The following is a 27,796-nucleotide window of genomic DNA, read 5'->3' on the forward strand; positions in this document are numbered from 1 at the left end:
GTATTTCAAAATTTGTCGTGTACGGCGCCCGAATGATGTGGCTAGATGCGGCGTGTGCCGCCAGTGTAGACATGATCCTTGAACAGTCTGTTGCAGACAGGTGTGTAGTGAATATGACAGCAAGTCACGAGTTAACCGACTTCGGACTTGTGATGTTAATCGATACAAAACTGACGAGTCGTAGCATGTCGAAAGTAACATAAGAATTCGGGTTTGTGAGGATAACAGTGTCTACGATGGATCGGTCTGGGAGAGAGTATGTTTTCACACGCGTAAGTCGCCGTCTAAAATGACCCAAAGGCGTTCAAATGGCTGTAAGCACTATGGGACTTAACATATGAGGTCATCAGAACCCTAGACCTAACTAACCTAAGGACATCACACACACCCATGTCCGAGGCAAGATTCGAACCTGAGACCGTAGCAGCAGTGTGGATCCGGAATGTAGCGAATAGGACCGCTCGGACACAGCGCCGGCCCAACGGGGTGATCAGTCGTCTTTGTTAGTCAGAGTTCCACCGATTTGAATGAGGCACCTCAGGAACCCATTCCTACGACGACTGTGCGAAAAAATACACGTCGCAAAGCAGCCGATATCGAATACCATATCCAGTGCCTTCTCATGACTTTCGGCTTCTCATTGCATTACCTAAGGAGAAAAGAAGCGCTGGAAATGACGAATAAACACAAATTAACATGCTGTCAATATAATGTGTATGTATGCCACCAAATATCGAAATGGGAGATTACTATATATACTATAGAGATATACTGCTATACATGTTACCAAAGTTTCTCCGCCACATAGACTGTCAAATACTTTGGGACATCCTACTTTTGCATGTGACATACTGCCTCGGAAAAAAAATTTGAAATTAACTGCAATCCCTCAGTTCAGATCATGGCTTTTTGGGATCTAGGCCTTGTTTATAGTTTTTATTCTGGGATCGGATATCATTTTCGAATACTGTCATTTGATAACCCTTAGACGCACACACAGTTAGATGCCATCTGCCTCAGACAACCAACTTCGTCCATTATGGCGTGAAAGTAAACGTTCAAAAACCAATGGACTCCAATTAGCTATTTAACACTGCCCACTTGATTTATCATGCTTTTCGACTCACGGATATTTAACCAAGTAATAGGTTGACTTTACAGGCAACTTGAAATGTGTGATGTAAAACAGCGATGCGCACAAAAACAAGCACAATACTTCGCTGTAACAAGGTAGTGGTCTGTGATATGTCGATCTTGCATGCTCTACATTGAAATTATCGAGACGAATGACAAATATGTGGAGACGAGGGTGGAGAGGCTGTTTTGATTGGGTATAAATGACCAATTGACTCTGGCAGCAATATGTGATAAATAGATCTGTATGTAGAACTTCAGTAAACATTTTATTGATTTCAAGCTACATGAAACACAACAAATAACTCTTCTGGGGTCGTTTCTGCGTACAGTAATGAGTTTCCTATGATGCGCACCTTGAATGGAGCAGCTGACGGAAACTGGACTGGAGTGGAACAGTTTCGGAGGAATGTAGGAACACGCGAACGTTTGGAGTAACGTAAGGTCACGCGAGGGAATGTCACGCGAACGAATATTGATATTACGACGTATACTGATAGACTGAAGAAAGGGAAACCTATATTTATAGCAGCCGTAGGTTTTGAGAACGCTTTTAACAAGGTTAAAACGAACTCAAGGTTTGGAATTCGGAACTTATCAGGAATAAAACGCAGAGAATGGAACGTTATTTACAGCTTGTACAGAAACCACACTGCAGTTATGAAAGTCGAAGGACATGAAATGGAGACAGCAAATGAGAAGGGTATGGGGCAGGGTTATAGTCCATACGATGTCACTCAATCTACATACTGAACAAGCAATGCAGGAAGCCCATGAGAAACCTGGGAGGGGAATTTGAGATCAGATGGTATTAAAAGTCTGGCAGAGACGGCAAATGACCTATAAAACCAGTTAAATTAGCTAGACACTGCCTTGAAAAGAGATTTTGAGATGAACATGAACAATAGCCAACCAAGAGTGGTAGAGTGTAGTTGAATTCAATCAGGTGATGCCAAAGGGATTAGATTGTGAAATAAGAAAATAAAATTTCTCGATGAGTTTTGCCATTTGGCCAGCAGAACGACTTATGATGGACGAAGAGTGGAGGATGTAAAATCAAATAGGCAATACCAAGAAATACGTTCATGAAGAAGAAATATTTTAAAACGGAATATAAAATTAAGTGTTAGGAGGTATTTTCTGTAGATTTTTGCCTGGAATGTGGGGTTGTAGAACCGGGTCAGTCAAGAACAGAACAGAAAATTTTGAAATCTGATGCTACAGGAGAAACGTTGATATTTAAATGTGTAGATCCAATGAGGAATTACTCGATCGAACTGGGAATAACGATACTAGTGCTAAAACTTGACTAAAGGAAGTGAGCGGTTGACAGCATATATCCTGAACATCTTTCAATGGTCACTTTGGTAAAAGAAGGAGGTTTGAGCGAGGGTATAAAGTCCAGAAGGAGATCATGACTTGAATATGGTAAGCAGATTCAAATGGGTGTAAGTTTCAGTAGTTATGCAGAAACGAAGAGCCATGAAAAGTATAGACTATCATCTGAAGAGCTGTATCAAACCAGTCTTCGAACTACAGAAACAACATAGTCTTTGACGGAAGTAGACAAAAAATGGTTCAAATGGCTCTGAGCACTATGGGACTCAACTTCTGAGGTCATTAGTCCCCTAGAACATAGAACTAGTTAAACCTAACTAACCTAAGGACATCACACACATCCATGCCCGAGGCAGGATTCGAACCTGCGACCGTAGCGGTCTCGCGGCTCCAGACTGCAGCGCCTAGAACCGCACGGCCACTTCGGGAAGTAGACAGAGACCCCTCTCGGTAAGTCTGAACGGTCCTCCGCGCATGAATACACCAGATAGGTGCCACAGAAGCGGTTCTGGCCGTTAGAAGAAGTCGGTGTGAGGCAACATAACACAACTAAGGAACCTCTGCGAAGCAGTGAGTAGGAGCACAGTTAGGTTTACAACGTAAATCATTGTCCTCTTCGCATTCGGCCGTTTGCTATGAAACCTGAAGTTCTAAATAACCTCCACAGCAAGAGCTCTGCATCACAGGAACCCCAGTTCTGCTGCTGTGAAGACGCATTTTCGCGGCTGCTACACTCTCCAGATCACGTGGTCCTGCCGATCAAGCGCCTCCTTGAGATACTTTAACTGAATGCAAGAGGCACCAGAAAGAGCAATATGATATGGCAGATTAGACTGAGAACCAATTAATGAACTACACTATTGGCCATTAAAATTGCTACACCACGAAGATGACGTGCTACAGACGCGAAATTTAGCGGACAGGAAGAAGATGCTGTAATACGCAAATGATTAGCTTTTCAGAGCATTCACACAAGGTTGGCGCCGGTGGCGACACCTACAACGTGCTGACATGAGGAAAGTTTCCAACCAATTCCAAATACACAAACAGTGACCGGCGTTGCCTGGTGAAACGTTGTTGTGGTGCCTCTTGTCAGGAGGAGAAATTCGTACCATCACGTTTCCGACTTTGATGAAGGTCGGATTGTAGCATATCGCGATTGCGGTTTATCGTATCTCGACATTGCTGCTCGCGTTGGTCGAGATCCAATGACTGTTAGCGGAATATGGAATCGGTGGGTTCAGGAGGGTAATACGGGACGCCGTGCTGGAGCCCAACGGCCTCGTATCACTAGCAGTCGAGATGACAGGCATCTTACCCGCATGGCTGTAACGGATCGTGCAGCCACGTCTCGATCCCTGAGTCAACAGATGGGGACGTTTGCAAGACAACAACCATCTGTACGAACAGTTCGATGACGTTTGCAGCAGCATGGACTATCAGCTCGGAGACCATGGCTGCGGTTACCCTTGACGCTGCATCACAGACAGGAGCGCCTACGATGGTGTACTCAACGAAGAACCTGGGAGCACGAATGGTAAAACGTCATTTTTTCGCTTGAATCCGGGTTCTGTTTACAGCATCATGATGGTCACGTCCGTGTTTGGCGACAACGCGGTGAACGCACATTGGAAGCGTGTATTCGTCACCGCCATACTGGTGTATCACCCGGCGTGATGGTATGACTGCCATTGGTTACCTCGTGTTCGCAGTGACGGCACTTTGAGTATTGGACGTTACGTTTCAGATGTGTTACGACCCGTGGCTCTACCCTTCATTCGATCCCTGCAAATCCCTACATTTCAGCAGGATAATGCACGACCGCATGTTGCAGGTCGTGTGCGGGCCTTTCTGGATACCGAAAATGTTCGAGTGCTGCCATGACCAGCACATTCTCCAGATCTCTCACCAACTGAAAACGTCTGGTCAATGGTGGCCGAGCAACTGGCTCCTCACAATACGCCAGTCACTACTTTCGATGAACTGTGGTATCGTGTTGAAGCGGCATGGGCAGCTGTACATGTTTGACTCAATGGCCATGCGTATCAAGGCCGTTATTACGGCCAGAGGTGGTTGTTCTGGGTACTGATTTCTCAGGATCTATGCACCCAAATTGCGTGAAAATTTAATCACATGTCAGTTCTAGTATAATATATTTGTCCAATGAATACCCGTTTATCATCTGCATTCCTTCCTGGTGTAGCACTTTTAATGACCAATAGTGTAGTTCCTTGCAAATTGCGATAGTCAAATCTTCCAGTATTACGATGGGGAATAGAAGTTAAGATTACGTCCCGTCCACAAACGCCTCCATACTGCAGCCGAGGTAATCTTCCACATTCTGCTGCCGTATGACACCACTACTACCGCTTTCGCTCATCCTCAATTGTTTGGTTTTTTGTCCTTTTGTGTCCGGTAATTTCTTATGTGTATGGATTTCTTGATTGACCAAGATTGCCTACTGGTCCAGTAACAGAGTTCTGATACCAAGTTGCTTCTCCCATAAATGTCAGTATATTTTCTAGCCTCTTCTATATGTTAATACACCCCAAGAGAAAAAAACGACGCATCTCGCAGGAGTTATACAAATAGGGCACAAACTGATATTCCTACGGGTATCGACGAAAGATGCAAAACTAAACTTTGGCGGCCGATGGATGAATGTGTGACGCGGTAGTGCGATTTCACGGTGCAATTGGGGAGAACAGTGAACATGGAACATGTCGATGCCAGAGCATAAAGTCTTTGCTAATTTAATTTCATATGTACGGAGATGAACGATATTTACGCCCCACAGACAGGTGCGTGAACAATATACGCAGATATCAGCATTTGAGAGAGGATGTGTAGTTGGGCTCAAAGAAACTGGATGAATCAATGGTGAATCGCTCGACATTTGAATCAGAGCGATACCACTATTCGACGATGTTGGCAGGAATGGGTGTACCATACCCGAACACACTGAGGGCAGAGCTAATATGAGAGAGGCACTCAGAGTACAAGATTAAGTTTCATCGATACGACGTGCAACTGGTACTTCAGTGACCACAAGGATCATTAATAGGCGGCTTATACGAAAGAGGCTGAGCTCATGGCGTTCTTCCGCCGGCTAACATTGACCACTGTACACGAGCAAGGCCGTCTGCTGTTGTGTCGGGCACATTAGGCCTGGAATCTCATTGACTGGAGTAGAATTGTCTTCAGTGATGAGTTCCACTTCCAACTGAACCCAGATGACCAACGAAGAGGACGTATCAACAGACGCTCTAGATAACAGTGTGTACCAACCTGTCACCTACCATATGGATCGACCCTTTCCTTTCATAGCAGGCCTCCTTAGGTTGTCATCAACCATTAAGGCATAGCTGTACGTGGAAGTTATCTACGCGCCCTTTTGTTGCCCTCCGTGCCAACCCATTCTGAGCTTACATTTGAGCAAGATAATCCCGCTTGTAAACGGAAATAATTTCTTCTGCTTTTCCGCGTGCTTGCCAAACCCTAGCTTGGCTAGCAAAGTCACCTGATATCACTCCAAACTAAGAACGTTAGGGGCGTTATGGGTGGGGTCCTCCAACCATATCGGGATTTTGAAAATCTTACGCTTCAGCTGACAGAATTTAGCACGATATCCCTTAGGACGACGTCCTGAAAATTTGTCAATCAGTGCCAAGCCGAATAACAGCTAGCATAAGGGCCAGTGTTGGACCAGCATAGGCCGGCCGAAGTGGCCGTGCGGTTAAAGGCGCTGCAGTCTGGAACCGTAAGACCGCTACGGTCGCAGGTTCGAATCCTGCCTCGGGCATGGATGTTTGTGATGTCCTTAGGTTAGTTAGGTTTAACTAGTTCTAAGTTCTAGGGGACTAATGACCTCAGCAGTTGAGTCCCATAGTGCTCAGAGCCATTTGAACCATTTTGGACCAACATATTATTGTCTCACTCGATTTTTTGAAGATCGTTATCTTGCATAAATCATCCAATTTTACTGAAATAGTACTCATTTATTTGTTTTTACTTGAACATCACACCTACTGTTTCCCCTTACATTCGGATAATTCCTTCGTGGTTCGTCGCCTTTTTTTCTTTTCTTTTCTCTCTGAGTATGTGTTTGTGGGTCTTAAGAAAATGTTGTTGTTCTGGTCTTCTGTCCAGAGACTGGTTTGATGCAGCTCTCCATGCTATTCTATCCTGTGCAAGCTTCTTCATCTCCCAGTACCTACTACAACCTACATCCTTCTGAATCTGATTAGTGTATTCATCTCTTGGTCTCCTTCTACGATTTTTACCCTCCACGCTGCCCTCCAATCCTAAACTGGTGATCCCTTGATGCCTCAGAATATGGCCTACCAACCGATCCCTTCTTCTTGTCAAGTTGTGCCAGAAATTTCTCTTCTATCCAATTCTGTTCAATACCCCCTCATTAGTTATCTGATGTACCCATCTAATCTTCAGCATTCTTCTGTAGCACCACATTTCGAAAGCTTCTATTCTCTTCTTGTCTAAACTATTTATCGTCCAAGTTTCACTTCCATACATGGCTACACCCCATACAAATACTTTCAGAAACGACTTCCTGACACTTAAATCTATACTCGATGTTAACAAACTTCTCTTCTTCAGAAATGCTTTCCTTGCCATTGCCAGTCTACATTTTATATCCTCTCTACTTCGACCATCATCAGTTATTTTGCTTCCCAAATAGCAAAACTCATTTACTACTTTAAGCGTCTCATTTCCTAATCTAATTCCCGCAGCATCACCCGCTTTAATTCGACTACATTCCATTGTCCTCGATTTGCTTTTGTTGATGTTCATCTTATACCCTCCTTTCAACACACTGTCCATTCTGTTCAGCTGCTCTTCCAAGTCCTTTGCTGTCTCTGAGAGAATTACAATGTCATCGACGTACCTCAAAGTTTTTATTTCTTCTCCATGGATTTTAATTTTTACTCGGAATTTTTCTTTTGTTTCCTTTAGTGCTTGCTCAGTAGACAGATTGAATAACATCGGGGATAGGTTACACCCCTGTCTCACTCCCTTCCCAACCACTGATTCCCTTTCATGCCCCTCGACTCTTATAACTGTCATCTGGTTTCTGTATAAATTGTAAATAGCCTTTCGCTCCTAGTATTTTTCCCCTACAACTTTAAGAAAATATACATATTTAATTCAGTCTGTGGCAGACATTTTTTAAAATAAAGCTGTTTTATTCCCTTCAGACCTTAATCTATCCATTGTCACAGGAAAGACAAGATCAACTGAGCCCTGTAGTAGGAGTCGTATTCGATGTTTTAGGAACAGTCATGGCTGGAAATAGGGTCATGGGTGTTCGTTTTCAAGCCACTGACCTTGAAACGCGTTTTCGCGTTTTTCGCAACTGTTTATCAGAAAACAGAGAGATGTTTCCACAGGACTGTATGTCTCCCGATTCGGTTCTGCCCTGTTCTTTAATGCACAAAGTACGGGAGTACGATCAAGTCAGCTTTGTAACTGGATTGAAGAACTCCTAACAAACAGAACACAGCACGCCAATCTTAATGCGGCATCAGACGTAAAAGTATCTTCGGATATACCCCAAGGGAGCGTAACATGACTATCACAGAAATGACTACAAGATATCGTCGGAGACTGCACGAAGCTATTCGCGCAAGTGCTGTTGCACATAACAATGTCTCGGCTCTAGAAAGTTTTAGCGAATTTCAGGAAGACCAGCAGAGGGTAACACTTGCTTCTGGAATCGTCATCTGACCATCATGAGAAACATATGTAATATATTATACGTAAATGTGCTGAAAGACACTTTATTGTATGATTTGTATGATCACTCGATGGAAAAACAAACACGGGAAGCAGTCATGTCCATTAAAATCTGAGAATATGGGTACGAATCTATTGAAAGTGGAACGACCTCATTGAACTAATCGTATCAAATGCAGATATCGTTGTAAGAATTATCAGGAAGTATACTCCACTCACGAAGGAGATAGCATCCTTACAAGAGACGATTGATACAGCAAATAGACAATATCACAATTACAGTAGTTCCGTACAGTAAGCTAGGAGGTGCTCATCCGCCTCTAGTGGCGTATATTACAAGAGAGGTTCGCAGGAGAGCTTCTGTGAAGTTTGGAAGGTAGGAGACGAGGTACTGGCGGAATTAAAGCTGTGACGACGGGGCGTGAGTCATGTTTGGGTAGCTCAGTTGGTAGAGCACTTGCCCGCGAAAGGCAAAGGTCCCGAGTCTCAGTCCGGCTCACAGTTTTAATCTGCCAGGAAGTTTCACTCAATAAACGTATTACGGACTAGAAAAATGCATACACCAAGCTCACAAGGACACAAGCAAAGACGAGTAAATGAAGAAAAGTCGAAGCCAATTAAGTCAGAGTACCATACAACTAATCGACCACAGATCGACAATGTTAAAAAGTAGAGATATTTCAGACAGGAATAAAGAACAATGTACAAAACTAGACAAAATAACGGAAAGGGAAATAAGGAAAGATATCCACGAGCACCGAACAGCAACAACGAGACAAATACTAGAAACAAATAAATCAATTAGAAAAGAGAGGATAAGCAACTGTTGCGGGAAACAATGGATACTAGGAACAATGACTCAGGTGGGATAACATCTAAACACAAGAGAGGATATAATCAAATCAGCAATGGAATTCTACAAAGCAATATACACAAGTTCTCTACCAAACAAAGCCACAGATCGCAACCCTGTCGATCCAGACCCAAACACCACTCCTACCATACCCGCTATAATACACAGCGAGGTTAGAACAACCATCACGGAATTGAAAAGTGGAAAGTCACTTGGGGAGGACGACATATACAGTGAGATCTTAAAAGCTCAAGTCTTCCAACATCAGTCATCACAGAAGTGTTCAAACCGAAAACAATCACTTTCAGTGGGAAACAAGAGCGATTGTACTTTTGCACAGAAAAGGTACGAAAGATCACGTGAACACACACACACACACACACACACACACACACACACACACATATACACTCCTGGAAATGGAAAAAAGAACACATTGACACCGGTGTGTCAGACCCACCATACTTGCTCCGGACACTGCGATAGGGCTGTACAAGCAATGATCACACGCACGGCACAGCGGACACACCAGGAACCGCGGTGTTGGCCGTCGAATCGCGCTAGCTGCGCAGCATTTGTGCACCGCCGCCGTCAGTGTCAGCCAGTTTGCCGTGACATACGGAGCTCCATCGCAGTCTTTAACACTGGTAGCATGCCGCGACAGCGTGGACGTGAACCGTATGTGCAGTTGACGGACTTTGAGCGAGGGCGTATAGTGGGCATGCGGGAGGCCGGGTGGACGTACCGCCGAATTGCTCAACACGTGGGGCGTGAGGTCTCCACAGTACATCGATGTTGTCGCCAGTGGTCGGCGGAAGGTGCACGTGCCCGTCGACCTGGGACCGGACCGCAGCGACGCACGGATGCACGCCAAGACCGTAGGATCCTACGCAGTGCCGTAGGGGACCGCACCGCCACTTCCCAGCAAATTAGGGACACTGTTGCTCCTGGGGTATCGGCGAGGACCATTCGCAACCGTCTCCATGAAGCTGGGCTACGGTCCCGCACACCGTTAGGCCGCCTTCCGCTCACGTCCCAACATCGTGCAGCCCGCCTCCAGTGGTGTCGCGACAGGCGTGAATGGAGGGACGAATGGAGACGTGTCGTCTTCAGCGATGAGAGTCGCTTCTGCCTTGGTGCCAATGATGGTCGTATGCGTGTTTGGCGCCGTGCAGGTGAGCGCCACAATCAGGACTGCATACGACCGAGGCACACAGGGCCAACACCCGGCATAATGGTGTGGGGAGCGATCTCCTACACTGGCCGTACACCACTGGTGATCGTCGAGGGGACACTGAATAGTGCACGGTACATCGAAACCGTCATCGAACCCATCGTTCTACCATTCCTAGACCGGCAAGGGAACTTGCTGTTCCAACAGGATAATGCACGTCCGCATGTATCCCGTGCCACCCAACGTGCTCTAGAAGGTGTAAGTCAACTACCCTGGCCAGCAAGATCTCCGGATCTGTCCCCCATTGAGCATGTTTGGGACTGGATGAAGCGTCGTCTCACGCGGTCTGCACGTCCAGCACGAACGCTGGTCCAACTGAGGCGCCAGGTGGAAATGGCATGGCAAGCCGTTCCACAGGACTATATCCAGCATCTCTACGATCGTCTCCATGGGAGAATAGCAGCCTGCATTGCTGCGAAAGGTGGATATACACTGTACTAGTGCCGACATTGTGCATGCTCTGTTGCCTGTGTCTATGTGCCTGTGGTTCTGTCAGTGTGATCATGTGATGTATCTGACCCCAGGAATGTGTCAATAAAGTTTCCCCTTCCTGGGACAATGAATTCACGGTGTTCTTATTTCAATTTCCAGGAGTATATATATATATATATATATATATATATATATATATATATATATATATATATATATAGTACTTGATTCAGATGCTTTTGAAATGGAAAAATTCAATTTAAGTCCTAAAAAGTAATTAGGACCTGACAATACAGGTAAAGAAGCAATTTTCTTGAGATTTGTTATCTTCTTACTCGTACCAGGTGCTGGAAGAGTACCATACGTGCCAGTAATATTCACCAATTGTTTGTAGACCAGCATTCGTCTGCGACGGCGATATCCAAAACGGCGACCCATTCTTGAATGATGCTATTCATATAATGAATGCGCGAAGTTGCATCAGCAGCTATTTATAGCTCAAGATCCAAGCGCACGCTGGTTGTCGCCTGTACAGAGTCGATAACACGCTGTGGCTGAGTTTGCAGGCCTGTGTATAGCGCGTTATCTCCCTGTGTTAATAGCTGTATAATATCTGGGCCACACAGCCTTAGTCTTTTTAAAGGCTGAGCGGCGTCGATGCGATTGCGTAACCACATGCAATGTGAGAGGCCCCTGAGGGTGGGGCCCAGAGAGCATCCCAGGGTGCCCCAGGGAGCTACAACACTAAGAAGAATCGCTTCTCGGCTTTTGGCAAGATCAATGTGTAGTACACACACACACACACACATATATATATATATATATATATATATATATATATATATATGTGTGTGTGTGTGTGTGTGTGTGTGTGTTCACATGATCTTTCGTACCTTTTCTGTGCAAAAGTATATATATATATATATATATATATATATATATATATATATATATATATATATACGTTGAAAATATGAGTCTCGCGGGACGCATGCCAGTGACAAATCCCTGCAGTTACACTATCCTCTGTGTTCTTGGTGGCTCGAACATTGCTTTCTGAACATATGTAATGAAATTAAAGCAGGTCGGCCACTACCAGCAGGATTCAGTGATAGTCTAATCGTACTCGTCCCCAAAGAATACCCACCAGATGATGTCAATAAATTTCGTCCTATTTCCCTCCTCAACTCCGATTACAAAATTGTGGCCCGCGTTCTAGCAGCGAGAATTAAACATGTTTTACATAAAATCATACACGATAGCCAGACAGCAGCCGTCCCTGGTCGAACGATCTTTAGAAGTCTGGCAGATTATAGGGAGATCATCTCCTTTAGTGCTATTACCCAACCGGAGGCTGCAATTTTAGCTCTAGATCAATGCAAAGCCTTTGACAGGATCTCGCACAGCTACCTTTTTCAAATTATGAACCATTTAGGTTTTGGTGACGGTTTTATTACGATGGTCAAAAATATGTACACCTCTGCTTGCTCTAGGATCGTCATCAATGGCCAACTCTCCCGGCAAATAACTATTGAGCGATCTGTACGACAAGGCTGCCCCATGTCAATGCCTCTTTTTGTCATTGCCATTGAGCCACTTGTTCGTTTGCTGAACCGTACGCTTGAGGGCTTAACCCTGTATTCGACGACTGTCAAATGTGTGGCATACGCGGATGACATAAGTGTCATCGTACGTTCGGAGCGAGACCTACAAGAAGTCACTAATAGTGTACGGGAGTATGAAAGAGCCTCGTGCTCCAAGCTCAACTATCGCAAGACTAAACTAATGCCGATCGGTAGTGGGTTTAGAATCGATGATAACTGCCCATATATAGTACACGAGAGTATCAAGCTGTTGGGAATACGAATGAGCCGCTGCCCTCTGAAAACTACTACGGACAACTGGCAAGAGCTTCTGGCTATGACGAGAGGTTGTCTCCAGCAAAATAAAGGCAGAGACCAGGACCTCATACAAAGAGTGCAGTTTATCAATAAAATGATACTTTCGAAAATCTGGTATGTAGGGCAGACAATCCCTGTGGTCAACAGCATTTCCAAGCAAATAATGACGGCAATTGGTTGGTATATTTGGAGGGGTGAAATATTCAAAGTGGGAATAAATGTTATTACTCTCCCACCAGAGAAAGGGGGCCTAGGGCTAATAGATGTTGCACTTAAATGCAAGGCTCTTCTTATACGGAGAACTCTTCAGCTGTTTCAAGACTACCCAGACAGCGCGCTCCATATGGCCCTACGGATGTATACACCTACTAATATGGCAATACCGATAAACCTGGGGGAAACCCACTACAAAGCCAACCACATCAGGATGTTTCTGCTCGAAGTTAGTTACCTCCGGGCGAAACTGAGCGCACCAATACAGGACCTTACCACCGCCCAACTATACCGGATAATGAATACTGGTGGAAGAGTAAACCGCATGGAAACGAAATATCCCCTACGGGATTGGGCTCAAATCTGGAAGAACATCCACAACAAAGTGCTCGGAACAAATATCAGATCAACGTGGTATAAAGTAGTTAATGAGACCATACCTACGAAAGAAAAATTACACAGAATACGATTGTCGGCAACTGACAGATGTGGAGAGTGTGCACTCATAGACAACTTGCTACACAGATGTGTCTGCGGAGAAAATAAATTGGTCTGGGAATGGTGCAGAATGAACCTTGCCTCTATCTGCAGGACAGCTAGACAGACAATCGCCATCACATCGGTGTTGCAACCTGATGGCACTTACTACCCCATCACGAAGAAAAATATATGGACATGGCTGACAGGACATACTCTGCATTACCTAATTCAAGCCGAAGATGCGCCATCTTACCAGGGCTACAGAGTATATCTAGCCACACAAGCGCAACTGCTGATGAAGGATGACAAATACAGACAAAAGTTCGCGAACTATATACCAGCATTGAGAATAACGACACTATGACCGACAACGACGATGAACAAAAACGAAGAAGGAACAACGAAGTAGATGTAAGATGAATGCACTGCATCCGACTGTTAATAACGTTGATGGCAGTTTTTTTTTTTTTTTTTTTTTTTCCCAACCTGTGTGTGGCGCCCGGCCATTGGGCACTCAGTGCTAAGAGAAGACAACTGCCGACATAGGAGATCACATACAAACGGGGAGAAAGAAATGAGACCAAGCTATATGCTTGGGGTATACCATAATAGGCAACCCTCGAGAAGACGAGCGTTGAGTGCCGTCAACGAGCCGAGATGTCTCACGCAAAGAATAGTGGAAACAAACATTTTTAAAAAAAAAAAAACTTGTTGTATATTAAAAAAGTTAAAAAAGTTAAAAAAACAAAAAACCAACAAAACACGATGAAAATAAAAGTTTTGCAGCAAAGAGTCATCAACAAGGAATGAAACGTTTCCTTTGCTACAGAAGCAACGCACCTTGAACTTCCGCTGCAGTAACAACACGTTTTCCTTTCTTGATGCAGAAGAAGCGTCCTTTGTGTTCAACGTTCTTTTAATGGCATAGAAGCCAGGCCGAGAAGAATAAAAAAAAAAAAAGATGGATAAAGCGTCTGCCATGTAAGCGGGAGATCCCGGGTTCGAGTCCCGGACGGGGCACACATTTTCATCTGTCCCCGTTGACATATGTCAATGCCTGTAAGCAGCTAAGTGTTTTCATTTCATTGTAATTTCATTCTTACGAGCTGCATGGTCACCGATGGTATCTGTTCTTTCGGATTACAGCAAAGCATTCGATACCATCGAACACCCAAACATACTTCAAGAACTAAGAAACCAAGGCGCAGACGCACAATACATCCAATTGCTAAGAAACATTCATAACTACACCTTTGCTCGATTTAAAACCGGAGAGACAGACCAACCTTTCCGCGTGGAAAAAGGAGATAGACAAAGGTATGCCATGTCCCTAAAACTATTTACCTGCATACTGGAGGACATATTCAGAAACCTAAGCTGGAATAAGAAAGACGGAATATGCCTCAATGGCAAGAGACTCAACAAATTTGAGGTTCGCTGACGACATAGTCTTCTTTGCCAAAACTGCAAGAGAACTGCAGTCAATGCTCCGGGACCTTAACACACCAAGCAGGATGGCAGGACTCACAATGAATAAAACTGAAACGCAAGTCATGACAAATGGGTTGTTGTTGTTGTTGTGGTCTTCACTCCTGAGACTGGTTTGATGCAGCTCTCCATGCTACTCTATCCTGTGCAAGCTCCTTCATCTCCCAGTACTTACTGCAACCTACATCCTTCTGAATCTGCTTGGTATATTCATCTCTTGGTCTCCCTCTACGATTTTTACCCTCCACGCTACCCTCCAATCCTAATTTGGTGATCCCTTGATGCCTCAGAACATGTCCTACCAACCGATCCCTTCTTCCAGTCAAGTTGTGCCACAAACTCCTCTCCCCCCCAATCCTATTCAATATCTCCTCATTAGTTACATGATCTACGCATCTAATCTTCAGCATTCTTCTGTAGCACCACATTTCGAAAGCTTCAATTCTCTTCTTGTCTAAACTATTTATCGTCCATGTTTCACTTCCATACATGGCTACACTCCACACAAATACTTTCAGAAACGACTTCCTGACACTTAAATCTATACTCGATGTTAACAAATTTCTCTTCTTCAGAAATGCTTTCCTTGCCACTGCGAGTCTACATTTTATATCCTCTCCACTTTTACCATCATCAGTTATTTTGCTCCCTAAATAGCAAAACTCCTTTACTACTTTAAGTTTCTCATTTCCTAATCTAAATTCCTCAGCTTCACCCAACTTAATTCGACTACATTTCATTATTCTCGTATTGCTTTTGTTGATCTTCATCTTATACCCTCCTTTCAAGACAAGAAACCACAATATATCTTGAAGGGACGGAACTATTGTATGCATCACAATACACATACCTAGGCCAAACAATTTTCTTTAACAAAAAATGGAAAAAAAATAAAACGAACAGTTTCTTTAGTTTGGAAAATTATCTGAGTCTTAAAGTTTATATTGCTAGACAGAACCCTGAATAGGAGGGTCGAAATGTAATCACTCGAAAGCTGCGTTCTTCCAGTCTTATAACATGGACGTCAGACATGGCAAGCCAAAGAGAGAAACACTCTACACTATGCCAAAGGAAAATGAAAAAAAAAAAAAAAAGTTCAAATGTGTGTGAAATCTTATGGGACTTAACTGCTAAGGTCATCAGACCCTCGGCTTACACACTACTTAACCTAAATAATCCAAAGGACAAACACACACAGCTACGCCCGAGGGAGGATTCGAACCTCTGCCGGGATCAGCCGCGCAGTAAAGGAAAATGCAGAGGGAGATCCTTGGCATCTCTCTGAAAGACAGAACATCGAACACCTCGACACAAAAGGTCAGCAACCATAGACAGGCTACGAAGACCAAATGAAAATTGAGCGGCCACGTGGCGAGGCTGCAAAACGACAAATAGACGGCACGAGGTACCACATGGGACGCCGAGATTGGCACGAGTCTCCCAGGAAGACCAACACGCAAATGGTCGTACTTATTCAGAAAACAAGCAGGAAGACAGTGGACCAGCATAGCCAGAAACGGAAAGGAGTGGATTGAACTAGAACTAAATCTAAGTGATCAAGTGTAATTCAGTGTGTAGTGTGCGGTGCCCCCTTAGGCGGACTGGCTCACCGCGGGAGTGTTTAAAAGCAGCTACCCCTACTTGTAGGAGGCCTTTGCCCTCAGTAGGACAATACAGGCTATTTTCATTCAATTTTCATACATTCATTCACGGTCGATTGCGAGGAGGGGATTTCCGCTTTGGGTTATGATCCACTACACTACAGTTGTCATACGAATGCTGGAGAACCCTTTATGTTTATCGCATCAGCAACAATTTACCCGGTGCGTCTATCTCTTCCACGTATCTGCTAGCAGACAACTAACAGATGTTATGAACTGGGCTCCAACCACAGGAACAAAAGAGATTTTGGAGCAGGAGCAGGAGAGCTTCTGTAAACTTTGGAAGGTAGGAGACGAGATACTGGCAGATATAAAGCTGTGAGTACCGGGCGTGAGTCGTGCTTCGGTAGCTCAGATGGTAGAGCACTTGCCCGCGAAAGGCAAAGGTCCCGAGTTCGAGTCTCGGTCGGGCACACAGTTTTAATCTGCCAGGAAGTTTCATATCAGCGCACACTCCGCTGCAGAGTGAAAATCTCATTCTGGATACCGACGTTAATCATTGCGGATAAATGAATTTAAACGATTTTTGTCAAACCATGAAAATCTTCCTGAACGTGGAGACTCACTGACGTCAAAATGATTCTCCTTAAAATGAGAAATTTTTGTTAACGCACATTGTCCAGTCCGCAGCTCGTGGTCTCGCGGTAGCGTTCTCGCTTCCCGAGCACGCGGTCCCGGGTTCGATTCCCGACGGGGTCAGGGATTTTTCCTGACTCGAGATGACTGGGTATTATTATGTCGTCTTTATCATCATCATTCATCCCCATTACGGTCGGAGGAAGGCCATGGCAAACCACCTCCACTAGGACCTTGCCTAGTGAGGCGGCGGGGGTCTCCCGCGTCGCTCCCCTACGCTCTGTAAAGAAGAATGGACTCATCATCACCATCATTGTCCAGTGGTGTTATTCTCAAACACGGTGCAGATTTTTCTCGTTGCCTCCGCTGCTGTCACCCCTCTATTGAATTAAAACAGAAGAATATGTCGGAAATGTTCAGATATTTCTACATAGCACTTCATTTTAAAGCGCCCAGAGCTCCGCTTATTATCTCCAAACGACTAAATGACTATATAAACAATCAAATAGCAACAAGTATCTACAAAGGATACCCAAGAAAGCCAACAAGCAAAAAAGGTGCTACGATCAACCTAATACTATTAGTTTTACGAATCACCGCGAGCTAATGATTAGATGGTGTTACCGGGACTTAGATTCAGTGTTTGTCTGCTATGAAACCAAATGCACCAACATATTCTCTCTCTCACTCTCCCTCCCTCCCTCTCTCACTCTCTCTCTGTATCTGTGTGTGTGTGTGTGTGTGTGTGTTTGTGTGTGTGTGTGTGTGTGTGTGTGAGTAAGTGAGTGCGTTTGTAAGGTGGCTAAAATATGCATTACCGGAATCGATCTTCGATCAGGCAACACATGGTCCAGAAAAGTTCCTCCAACACCTTCATTTGATTATGAACTTGTAATCACTGGAAAAATATTCTTTTATTGTTTTCCTTGCATTAATTCTTTACATTTTTATTGGCTACTATTTTGTATGGCGTAATGAAGATATAAGGCAGATAAATCGAAATGTGTGTTTGTACTCAAAGAACAACAGCGGGCACTACGATCAATAGCTGCTAGGTGTAGAGTCACTATTTAATGAGCAAGCTATTGGCCAGACACTTGCATTATGTAGTTATCCACATGTACATGACTTCACTGGAAGTCACACGTAAGTGCTGGGCAGAGGATTCACCGAACCGCGTTCAGACTCTTTCTCTGTGGTTCCACTCTAAAGGAGCGCGTGGGAAAAATGAACCCTCAAATTTTTCATTGAGAACTGTAATTTACTTTCTTATAATGACCATTTCCTCCTACGGCCGCGCGGGATTAGCCGAGCGGTCTAGGGCGCTGCAGTCTTGGACTGTGCGGTTGGTCCCGGCGGAGGTTCGAGTCCTCCCTCGGGCATAGGTGTGTGTGTTTGTCCTTAGGATAATTTAGGTTAAGTAGTGTGTGTTTGTCCTTAGTATAATTTAGGTTAGGTAGTGTGAAAGCTTAGGGACTGATGACCTTAGCAGTTAAGTCCCATGCCGGCCGAAGTTCTAGGGGACTAATGACCTCAGCAGTTGAGTCCCATAGTGCTCAGAGCCATTTGAACCAAGTTAAGTCCCATAAGATTTTACACACATTTGAACATTTTTGAACATTTGCTCCCACGTTGGTTAGCGTCAATAAAATGTTCACGCACTTTGAGGAAGCAAGTTGATGTTAGAAATTTCACGCAAAGTATAGCGCCTTTGTTTTAACGATTGCCACCAGAACCGCCTTGTTATATCGGTGACAGTCTCTCCTCTGTTTGCGCTACGAAACGAGCTGCCCTTTTTTGGACGTTTCCCATTTCCTTCATCAATCGTACCACGTATGGATCCCATACCCCACAGAAGTACTTTCGCAGAGGAGGGCAAGTTAGTAATTTATATCATCTTACTTAACTCCGTTGTCCACTTCGCAGAATCGATGAACAGCCTTGTCTCACCATTGTCACATACCTAAACGAATATCTGTCCATATGTCGACACTCAAAAGATACAACTTCTGTGCTTGTTGTGAGCTAAGTTCAGTAATATCGATGTTTTGTCTAGGGAGACGATTCAGATGCCCTTGCCTATGTATTTCAACTAATCCTGAACGCCTACAAAAACCACACTCGAGATTTTCATAATACTCTCTCGCTCACTACGTACAAACTATTAGTTGTACAGAACAATTAACAGGATGTTTTTGTAGGAAATTTAATATACGCTGACACTAAAAACTATTGCAACACAAAGACGGAGTCGTGCGACATAAGCGAAATTTGATAGTCATGTTTCTACATCTAAAAGATGCAAATCAGGTTTGCTTTACATACAGCTTGACGCGGTCGTGATTTGATGATAGCCAAGAATGCTTTGAGGCAACAGAGACGCCATTATCAATGCCACACTGAGTTTGAACGAGATCGTGTAATACGACTACGAGAAGCTAGATGAGATGGCTGCAGAAAGACTTGGCTGGAATGTAGCCACTGTACATGACAGCTGACAGCGGTGGTCGCGACAACGTATTGTCACAAGAAGATCGGACTCCCGATGGCGAAGTGGCAGTACCAAGAGGAAAGACTAGTGTGGCTCTGGTGCATCGTACTGCGCCTACAGAAACAATCTGAGCAATAGTTGGCACCACAGTGAGACAACAAACTGTTACAATTCTGTTGCTTCAAGGACAATTGCGTGCCTGTAGCCCTGTAGCGTGGATTATACTGTGCCAAACCAGCGCCATTTGTGACTTCAGTGGCGTGAAGCGAGAGCTCATTGGAGGTAAAGGTGGACATCTATTGTGTTTTCTGATGAAAGTTGGTTTTGCCTCGGTGCCAGTGATGGACATGTGTTGTTTAGAAGGAGGCCAGATGAGGGTCTGCAAACAACCTGCCTGCATGCTGGACAAACTGGACCTACGCCTGGAATTATGGTCCAGGTACGATTTCGTATGACAGCAGGATCTCTGTCGGGGTTATCCCATTCATCCTTACTGCAAATTATTACGTCAGTCTGATGATTAGAGCTGTTGTGCTGCCATTCGTGAATAGCATTCCAGGGAGTGCTTTCCAAGAAGATAACGCTCGTTCACATACGGCTGTTGTAACCCTACTTGCTATACACAGTGTCGACATGTTGCACTGGCCTGCTCGATCAGATCTGTCTCCAATCGAACACATACAGGACACCATCGGATGACAACTTCAGCATCATCCACAATCAGCATTAACTGTCCCTGTGTTGAACGACCAAGTGCAATAGCGATGGAACTCCATCTCAGAAACTGACATCCGGCACCTGTACCACACCATACATTCACGTTTGCATGCTTGCATTCAACGTCTGGCGGTTACAGTGGCTATTAATGTACCAGCACTTCACATTTGCAATGGCATAAGTCTCCCTTATATTAACCTCTGATCTTATACTGTTACTCACTTAAATATGTTTTACTCTGAACTAACAATTTTTGTAGTTTTTTGTTAGTGTAATTCAATTCCGCACTATGATACGTTACCGCTGGAGGCTGAAGTTTCCGAATTAATCAAGAAAACGTGACACAGTGACCAACAAAACACGATTATTTCGAATAAGTAAAAAACTGTCCCCACCAGCGAAAACGTGTTCCGGTACAAAATTTAACTAAAACGAATTTCCTGACTAAAAATGTCCTGTTATTTTCTTCTGTATGACTAACAGTTTCCACGTGGCGAACAAGAGAATATGACAACCACGCACATTGTTTTTGAAGGCCTTGCGGGTTGCATAGATTGTGTAGCTAGCGGCAGCTGAACCAACCAGTATATTAGAACTTGAACAAACATTCAGAGTTGTTCACGGTACCTTCTGAGTATTCTGGTATAAGGGACCCATTGTTTGTGGCGGCTCTTAATAGAGTTAGTGCATTTCGTTTGGGTTCTTGGTTTCATTAGTTTTCTACCCGTATTGCGCTGATAGTAGTGCACAATAGTGTCAGTGTCGACGGAATTCTCTGTGTGTCTTGTATCCATTCTTTTACCGAATCTACTGTTGGCAAGAACAGCACTCATTTTTTTCTTCGCCTCGGTTCTGTCGTGGGCTCGTTTAGTTGTACGTCAAGAGTGATATATAGCTGTGTGGGTACGTTAACTCGTGTTTAAGTTCCTGAATGCAATGTAATGCTGAGCTGCTCTCACAGCAATGGCAGCCACATCACAGACAAGTGTTTTGTCTGAGGATTGTTCCAAAACTTTGTTATGTGTGTTTTCTGGTGTATATTTTAGTTATTGCGTATTACAGCCTTCCTCACGGTTGTGAAGGTGTTTTCACAGAAACAAGGTTGATAGTGATAACAAACCGAATGAATCGGTATTACATTATTATCCTGTAACGAGCCACAGAAGATCATGGCCGGCCAGAGTGGCCGAGCGGTTCTAGGCGCTACATTCTGGAACCGCGCGACCGCTAAGGTCACAGGTTCGAATCCTGCCTCGGGCGTGGATGTGTGTGATATCCTTAGGTTAGTTAGGTTTTAGTAGTTCTAAGTTCTAGGGGACTGATGACCTCAGCAGTTAGGTCCCACAGTGCTCAGAGCCATTTGAACCATTTTGAAGATCATGGGTTCGTTATACCAAAATACTTAGAAGATTCCTGAACAGTGTCTGAAAGTTTGTCAGTAGAATTATGGGTAACCTTTTATAAGATCCTCGTATGGTCTGCTACGACCCAACCAGCCACTTAAACATTGATGTTTCGAGACTTAAATTTTCAATGCGTATGTATGTTACCGTACATCAGCCGTGTTAGCTCGATTACCGATCACTTTATCAACTGAGCGTATCCTTACAGTGCGATTAGTTGTTTGTACTGTCTCCATGTTCACTGAAACCGAAAGTGACACATAGCGGGACAAAACCTGTTTACTGTAGGTTCAAAATCTAATGGCTCTGAGCACTATGGGACTCAACTTCTGAGGTCATTAGTCCCCTAGAACTTAGAACTAGTTAAACCTAACTAACCTAAGGACATCACATACTTCCATGCCCGAGGCAGGATTCGAACCTGCGACCGTAGCAGTCGCGCGGTTCCGGACTGAGCGCCTAGAACCGCTAGACCACCGCGGCCGGCTGTTTACTGTAGGTCATAGCATTTACTTCAGTATATGTGACTACATAACTTCAGTATATGTTGCGCTCGTATCGATATATTGTTGAATGTCGAAATCAGACGAAGTAAAAATTAGTAATATTTTCACAAATCTCACGTAGTGACTAATTATGAACAACAGTAAATAATAATTTTATACCTTGAATAACAATAATAGTAAATGCATACGTTTCTCAGACTTTGATTTGAACTTAGGTACGTTAGGTAGGTGGTAGTATTTTTAGGAAACACATTTTGCACAACTAAAAAGCGCCTCAATAGGGTGGCTGACTTAAGAAAAATCGCCAGTCACCATTACAAGATCTATATTTCTTAAATACCATCCGTTACGGTAAGTTACGGTAAGAAATGTTACAGTTAAATATTACTCAGCTACGGTAGTGTGCAAATTAGTTCGGACAAGACAATTGAACTTTACCTGTGCGCGTCTATTACAGTGTGTATAATACGGTTAGTAATTTACTGAATATTAATAACCAAAGTTTCCTCTTTTATTGACACTCCATTTTACTATACACCTTTTCATAGTATTCCAGAAGTTCTCGTTGGGAGTTGAGTCAGATGAATTAGCAGGCAGCAGAAGTAAATTAACGTTGTTTTCTTTCAAGAACATCTTGACTGTTTCAGAATTGTGACACAGGGGGCAGATAGTTGTGAAATGTGTCTCCATCATCAACAAAGGTTTTCAGGAATGGCGTGACACTGCGCATAAGGGATTTCCATCTATTTGATTGAATGCATCATGCTATCAACTGGAACCAGTGCACCAGGAAAGTGTAGAAACCGCAAACTAGTTTTTTGGAGGTTATTTCACAGTTCAGCTCTCTCTGCCTTTTGGATGCTTCGTCTGTCAACCCTTTCTCTGTATCCTTAAAAAATAAAATGCGACTTATCACTGAAAATTACACGTTTCCAGTCACTAGAAGTCCAAGATTTATTTGATATGTTGGCCCATGCCTACCGTTTCCTCTTCATGGCAGGTATTAACAATTGCTCCTTCATTGCCTTCCGCTCACATTCAAGAAGCTCACGCTGTAACGTAGAAGAGTCAACTTCAACAAAAGTAGACAATGAGGCCATATCACTATATGACCTAATAAGTCTTGAAACATTAGATTTTTCCACACGAGCAACAGGGGCAATGCGTCATAGTGAGAGATGAGTGTTCATGAAGAATACCTATTTTTGCTCGCTTCTTAGGTGAAATGTCCATTTTAACACTGAGGTTTCCTGTAGAGAACACAGAAATAACACACGATCTCGCTATACAAACAAGTACTCAATTGAACTGGAGAGGACTTAACTATTGTTGTTCATAGCCAAGACAACAATATTTCGCCAAAAGTCAAACAACAGGGGCGATGAAATTGGTTACAGCTAATCAAGTTCAATCCACTCTAAAAGGTGAGTTTGTTCCATTTAATTTGCACACTACCGTAATACATCGAGCAACGGAAAAGCCTAAGTCTTGAAGTACATCACTTATTATCGATTCGAAGTAGAGTGTTAGCTAGCCGACCGGTATAAGGCGCTGCAGTCATGGATTGTGCGGCTGCTCCCGGCGGAGGTTCGAGTCCTCCCTCGGGCAAGGGTGTGTGTGTTTGTCCTTTGGATAATTTAGGTTAAGTAGTGTGTAAGCTTGGGGACTGACGACCTTAGCAGTTAAGTCCCATAAGATTTCACACAAATTTGAACACTTTTTTAGAGAGTAAGCAGTATAGTACTGCATACTTTCCAGTACAGCAAAGAAGAATGTGCTCCTCGGATGCACATAGCTTCTGTGTATAGTGTGCCCTTAGAATGTGTCAGCTTTTCCTTTCATACAAGTACAAGTTGTGGATAACAAGTAGTAGTGGTGATTCGAGGTGCTGTGATGACTACGTAATAATATACTTTTTTTAATGTATAACCTTATATGTGGTTTGCGAATCAACACAAACAAAATTTTTATATTAAATTCACCCTCTCGGACAAAAACTGTTTTTCCAAAATATAACAGCGCTTAACTTGAAAAATTCAAGATATAGCAAGCGAAACATCTTATGTCGATGACAGATGTTGACGGTGCGCACTATTTTGATGGTAAAGGTGACATTCAGCTTCTTCAGCTGTTCATTAAGCTGTGCCATTTGAACTACAATTCGAATGGTACCGTCGAGTTAACTTTACGTGTGACCATTATATGGGGCTCTTACACGTAATTTACAACCGAACAGTTTATTAATTCCTTTTTTCTGTTAAACTAACATATAGAACACTGTATCATCATTCAATCTGCAATTTATGAAAGCAAATAAATAAACAAACGTATGTTGCGAATTGTAATATTCTATTTTGTCTTTACTCCTCCAGTATCTTAATAATCTATGCTTTAGAATTACAATAGTCAGCAATTTGCATTATTGATACTACAAAAAACAAAGTAAATATAATACAAGAACGTGTGCAAATGAATAGATACTTCTTACAGTTAGTAAATGAAAACAAATGTCCAGGTAGAAATATGTAAAGAGATTGTGAATGATGATGTAGATGCACAAAAAGAGGACCGAATGTTCTATAGTTACCTTATACTTAACTAGTTACCTCCTACCTTATGTAATAAATTGCAATCTAACATTTCTGAAACGGTTTTCCAGACTTTGGTTGTAACAACTTGCTAATTGTTCCGCACTAATTTGATCGTGGCTCACAAGAAATCCAGTCAGGACTTATTTGTGAAGAGCGGAAGATCGAAGCGACGGCGTGCTACCTAGCAGAGTGTCATGGTTGTTAAAACTCTGAACTCATGTGCAGATCTGGCCATCGGGGTTTTTCTCGTTTACCGTAAGCCACCTTTAGTAAATACTGAGGTGGGACCTAGAAAAGCCCATTTTCACTTCTACTTCTTCAGTTGTTTGCCCAGTCCGTGTTACTGCTAGACTTATATCCTGATGTCCACCAGCCATTAAACTCTATTCTTTCTGTCTTTCGTTTATCTACCCACTTATTTACTTTTTTGCTCTGAGGCTGTTACTTTTAAGATCTACATATATAGAGTAACGTATTCTCAAACCATGTGTAACAGGGTAGTTCACATTAATCGAAATACGTTACGTTAATGTGGTAGACTAGGTACAAGTGGAAGGTTCCAACAAACCTCAGAGGCGAAAGCGAGTCTCTTCCTCTCTCCGCCGCTGATTCCTTTGATTCGGCCTGGGATTCCAATAATCACGTCCTGGCAGGCGCTCAGTGAAAACTGTGAACAAAAATTAGACATACTTAACAAATTTCTAACGAGAAGTGGACTGTTATAATAAAACACACACACACACACACACACACACACACACACACACACACGTACACACTTACACACTTAACTCTCTGTCTTTATAAATCTCTCAATTTCTATACATCCTTTAAAACAGATACTGGAGATTTGTAATGCCACCTGTCTTATCTCTTACTTAAGGAACAGATATAATGTAATTACGGTTCCAAAAACGCTGCTGAGTCAGATTGTTTTATACTACAAATGACTTGTTATCTGACGTAATTTCAGAGTGTCTTTCTTTATTGTAGAGCAATAATTATGTAACAGCGTATTTGACAGATGTACCAGCGTTACTGTATGGTTATTTTATTTTATTTTACTGGCTTCTAGCATAGCCATCACAATGTAAATGTATTGATACACATAGACATAACAAGGTAACATTTGTTTCTTCTTCATTCATATGTCTCCAGATCCAGATTTTTGTTCTTCTTTACAAAGACACAATTGACAATTAACCATTCAGCTGTTAGTTAATTTCTTTAATTGAGTTCAATGGTCACAATTCCGTTCATATTTTTAAGTCTTCTTTGGCTACAAATCGGGACATGGCTTCGTAGATCGTCCTGGTTATGTCTCCGAGAACTGGGATCGTGCAAAGGGCTCCTATAAAAAGTTGACTCTGCCTTTCTCATAGCGTCTGCACTGAAATAAGATGAGATTTATACCACAAATTGTTTCTTCTTCACACTGACAGTAGCATGTCTCCATACGCCTATTCTATGTAAATCAGCAGGGAAGGATCCATGACTGAGACGCATTCTCACAGTGGATGTTACAATTTTTGTTGAATGTTTGGACTTCGTAAACCATGGCTTCTTGGTATGAATGACTGTTTACGTGCATAGGTTTTACCTCTTGTATGTTGACAGTTATCCATTCTGTCTGCCACGAGAGAAGCGCTTGTTTTTTTTAATGTTAGGAGTAATTCTGTGTATGGGAGTTTAATGTCCATAGACATCACATCTCTCGCTAGTTGATCGTCTTTATCATTGTATAGAATACCAGAATGTGATTTAACCCATACAGATTCTACAATTTGACCACTCTTCTTAGCTTGGTGATAATGATCCACAATGTTTGTAATGGTCCACCTGGTCGTCGTTGATATCGCTAATTGCTGTAAACGCACTATTTCACTCCAATTTACGGAGCTTGTTAGCACTTGATGTTAGGTTGGCGCCATTACAATGTATTGTATTGTAGTAATCGCTGCTGCTTGCTGGATCGCTGCTGTGTCTCGTTGCTGATGCTGGCTCTAAATCTGGTTGTCTAGGGTTAAAAAACATGAGGTCCCGTGTTTTTCATGTGCTTTTGATGATAAAGAACGAGCGAAACCAACACGTATGTAAACATCAAATATTTATTACTTTAGTGGCCATATTAATTCCACTGTCCACCAAAGACCATAACACAACACAAAGTAGTACTTCCTTTACATGTTCTTTGCCTTGTTTTGCCAAACAATAACACAGAAACACACTTCACCAAAGTGACATTCCGACTGCTCTGACTCCCTCCGACTGCTTTTTTGACCCTTCTCGCTGCTTGTATTTATAACATTGTCAAAGAACTACTAAAAAGAGATATAGTTTATGAGTCACATGTACATCTGTTATCATAATTTGTGCAGAAAAGTTATTAATTTGCATCGAGTGACATAATTTAACATGTTATGAAAATGACAGACAGATTTGTTGACTTGACAGAATAATTCTTTGTTACAAAAAGGCCGTTTTTTAGAAGTTTGTCAACTGACTTCTCTAATTTGCATAAATAAGTAAGTAACATGAATTATTAAGAATTACATTGGTTTTCGTCTAAAATAGGATTGATTACGTGAATACTGAGTGAAAACGCTCCTAGTGAACAAATAGGTTTCACTGGGTGATTTTTATTTAAGGAGATCCAAAATACTTAAGTTGGCCACTATTTTTCGTACTTCATATTAATTATTTAAGATGAACTTAGTGCTTTTACATGATGACATTTGCTGTATCAGTGATCAAGTGATATTAACTTTTGTGTGGGTCAGTTATTCAGTATAATTTAATGGGTTGACTGTTTATGGAGACATGTTATGCAATCATTGTTAACATACACAATAACTTTTCTATAATCATAAATACTCATTAAACTGGTTGAATTTGGAAGGGATCGCATACTTCATTAAAGTAAAGCCTTTAATATGTTCCGTTACAATACCCCCCTCGGGTAATATCATTTACAGAATGTTAATGATATTAGCCGACTAGGAAAAATGTGTCAAATGGTTAAAA

At 42.8% G+C, this 27,796-nt stretch overlaps 1 protein-coding gene across 1 annotated transcript in view; it reads right to left on the minus strand.

Annotated features, from left to right (window-relative positions):
* LOC126252712 (protein white-like) overlaps positions 1 to 27,796 on the minus strand; it is a 258,277-nt gene that overhangs the window by 144,579 nt on the left and 85,902 nt on the right. The window contains exon 4 of the mRNA XM_049953614.1: positions 25,341 to 25,439. Within this exon, the coding sequence (XP_049809571.1) occupies positions 25,341 to 25,439 (99 nt within the window). The remainder of the gene's footprint in view (positions 1 to 25,340; positions 25,440 to 27,796) is intronic.

Source organism: Schistocerca nitens, chromosome 4 (genome assembly GCF_023898315.1).
Source record: "Schistocerca nitens isolate TAMUIC-IGC-003100 chromosome 4, iqSchNite1.1, whole genome shotgun sequence".
NCBI lineage: Eukaryota > Metazoa > Arthropoda > Insecta > Orthoptera > Acrididae > Schistocerca > Schistocerca nitens.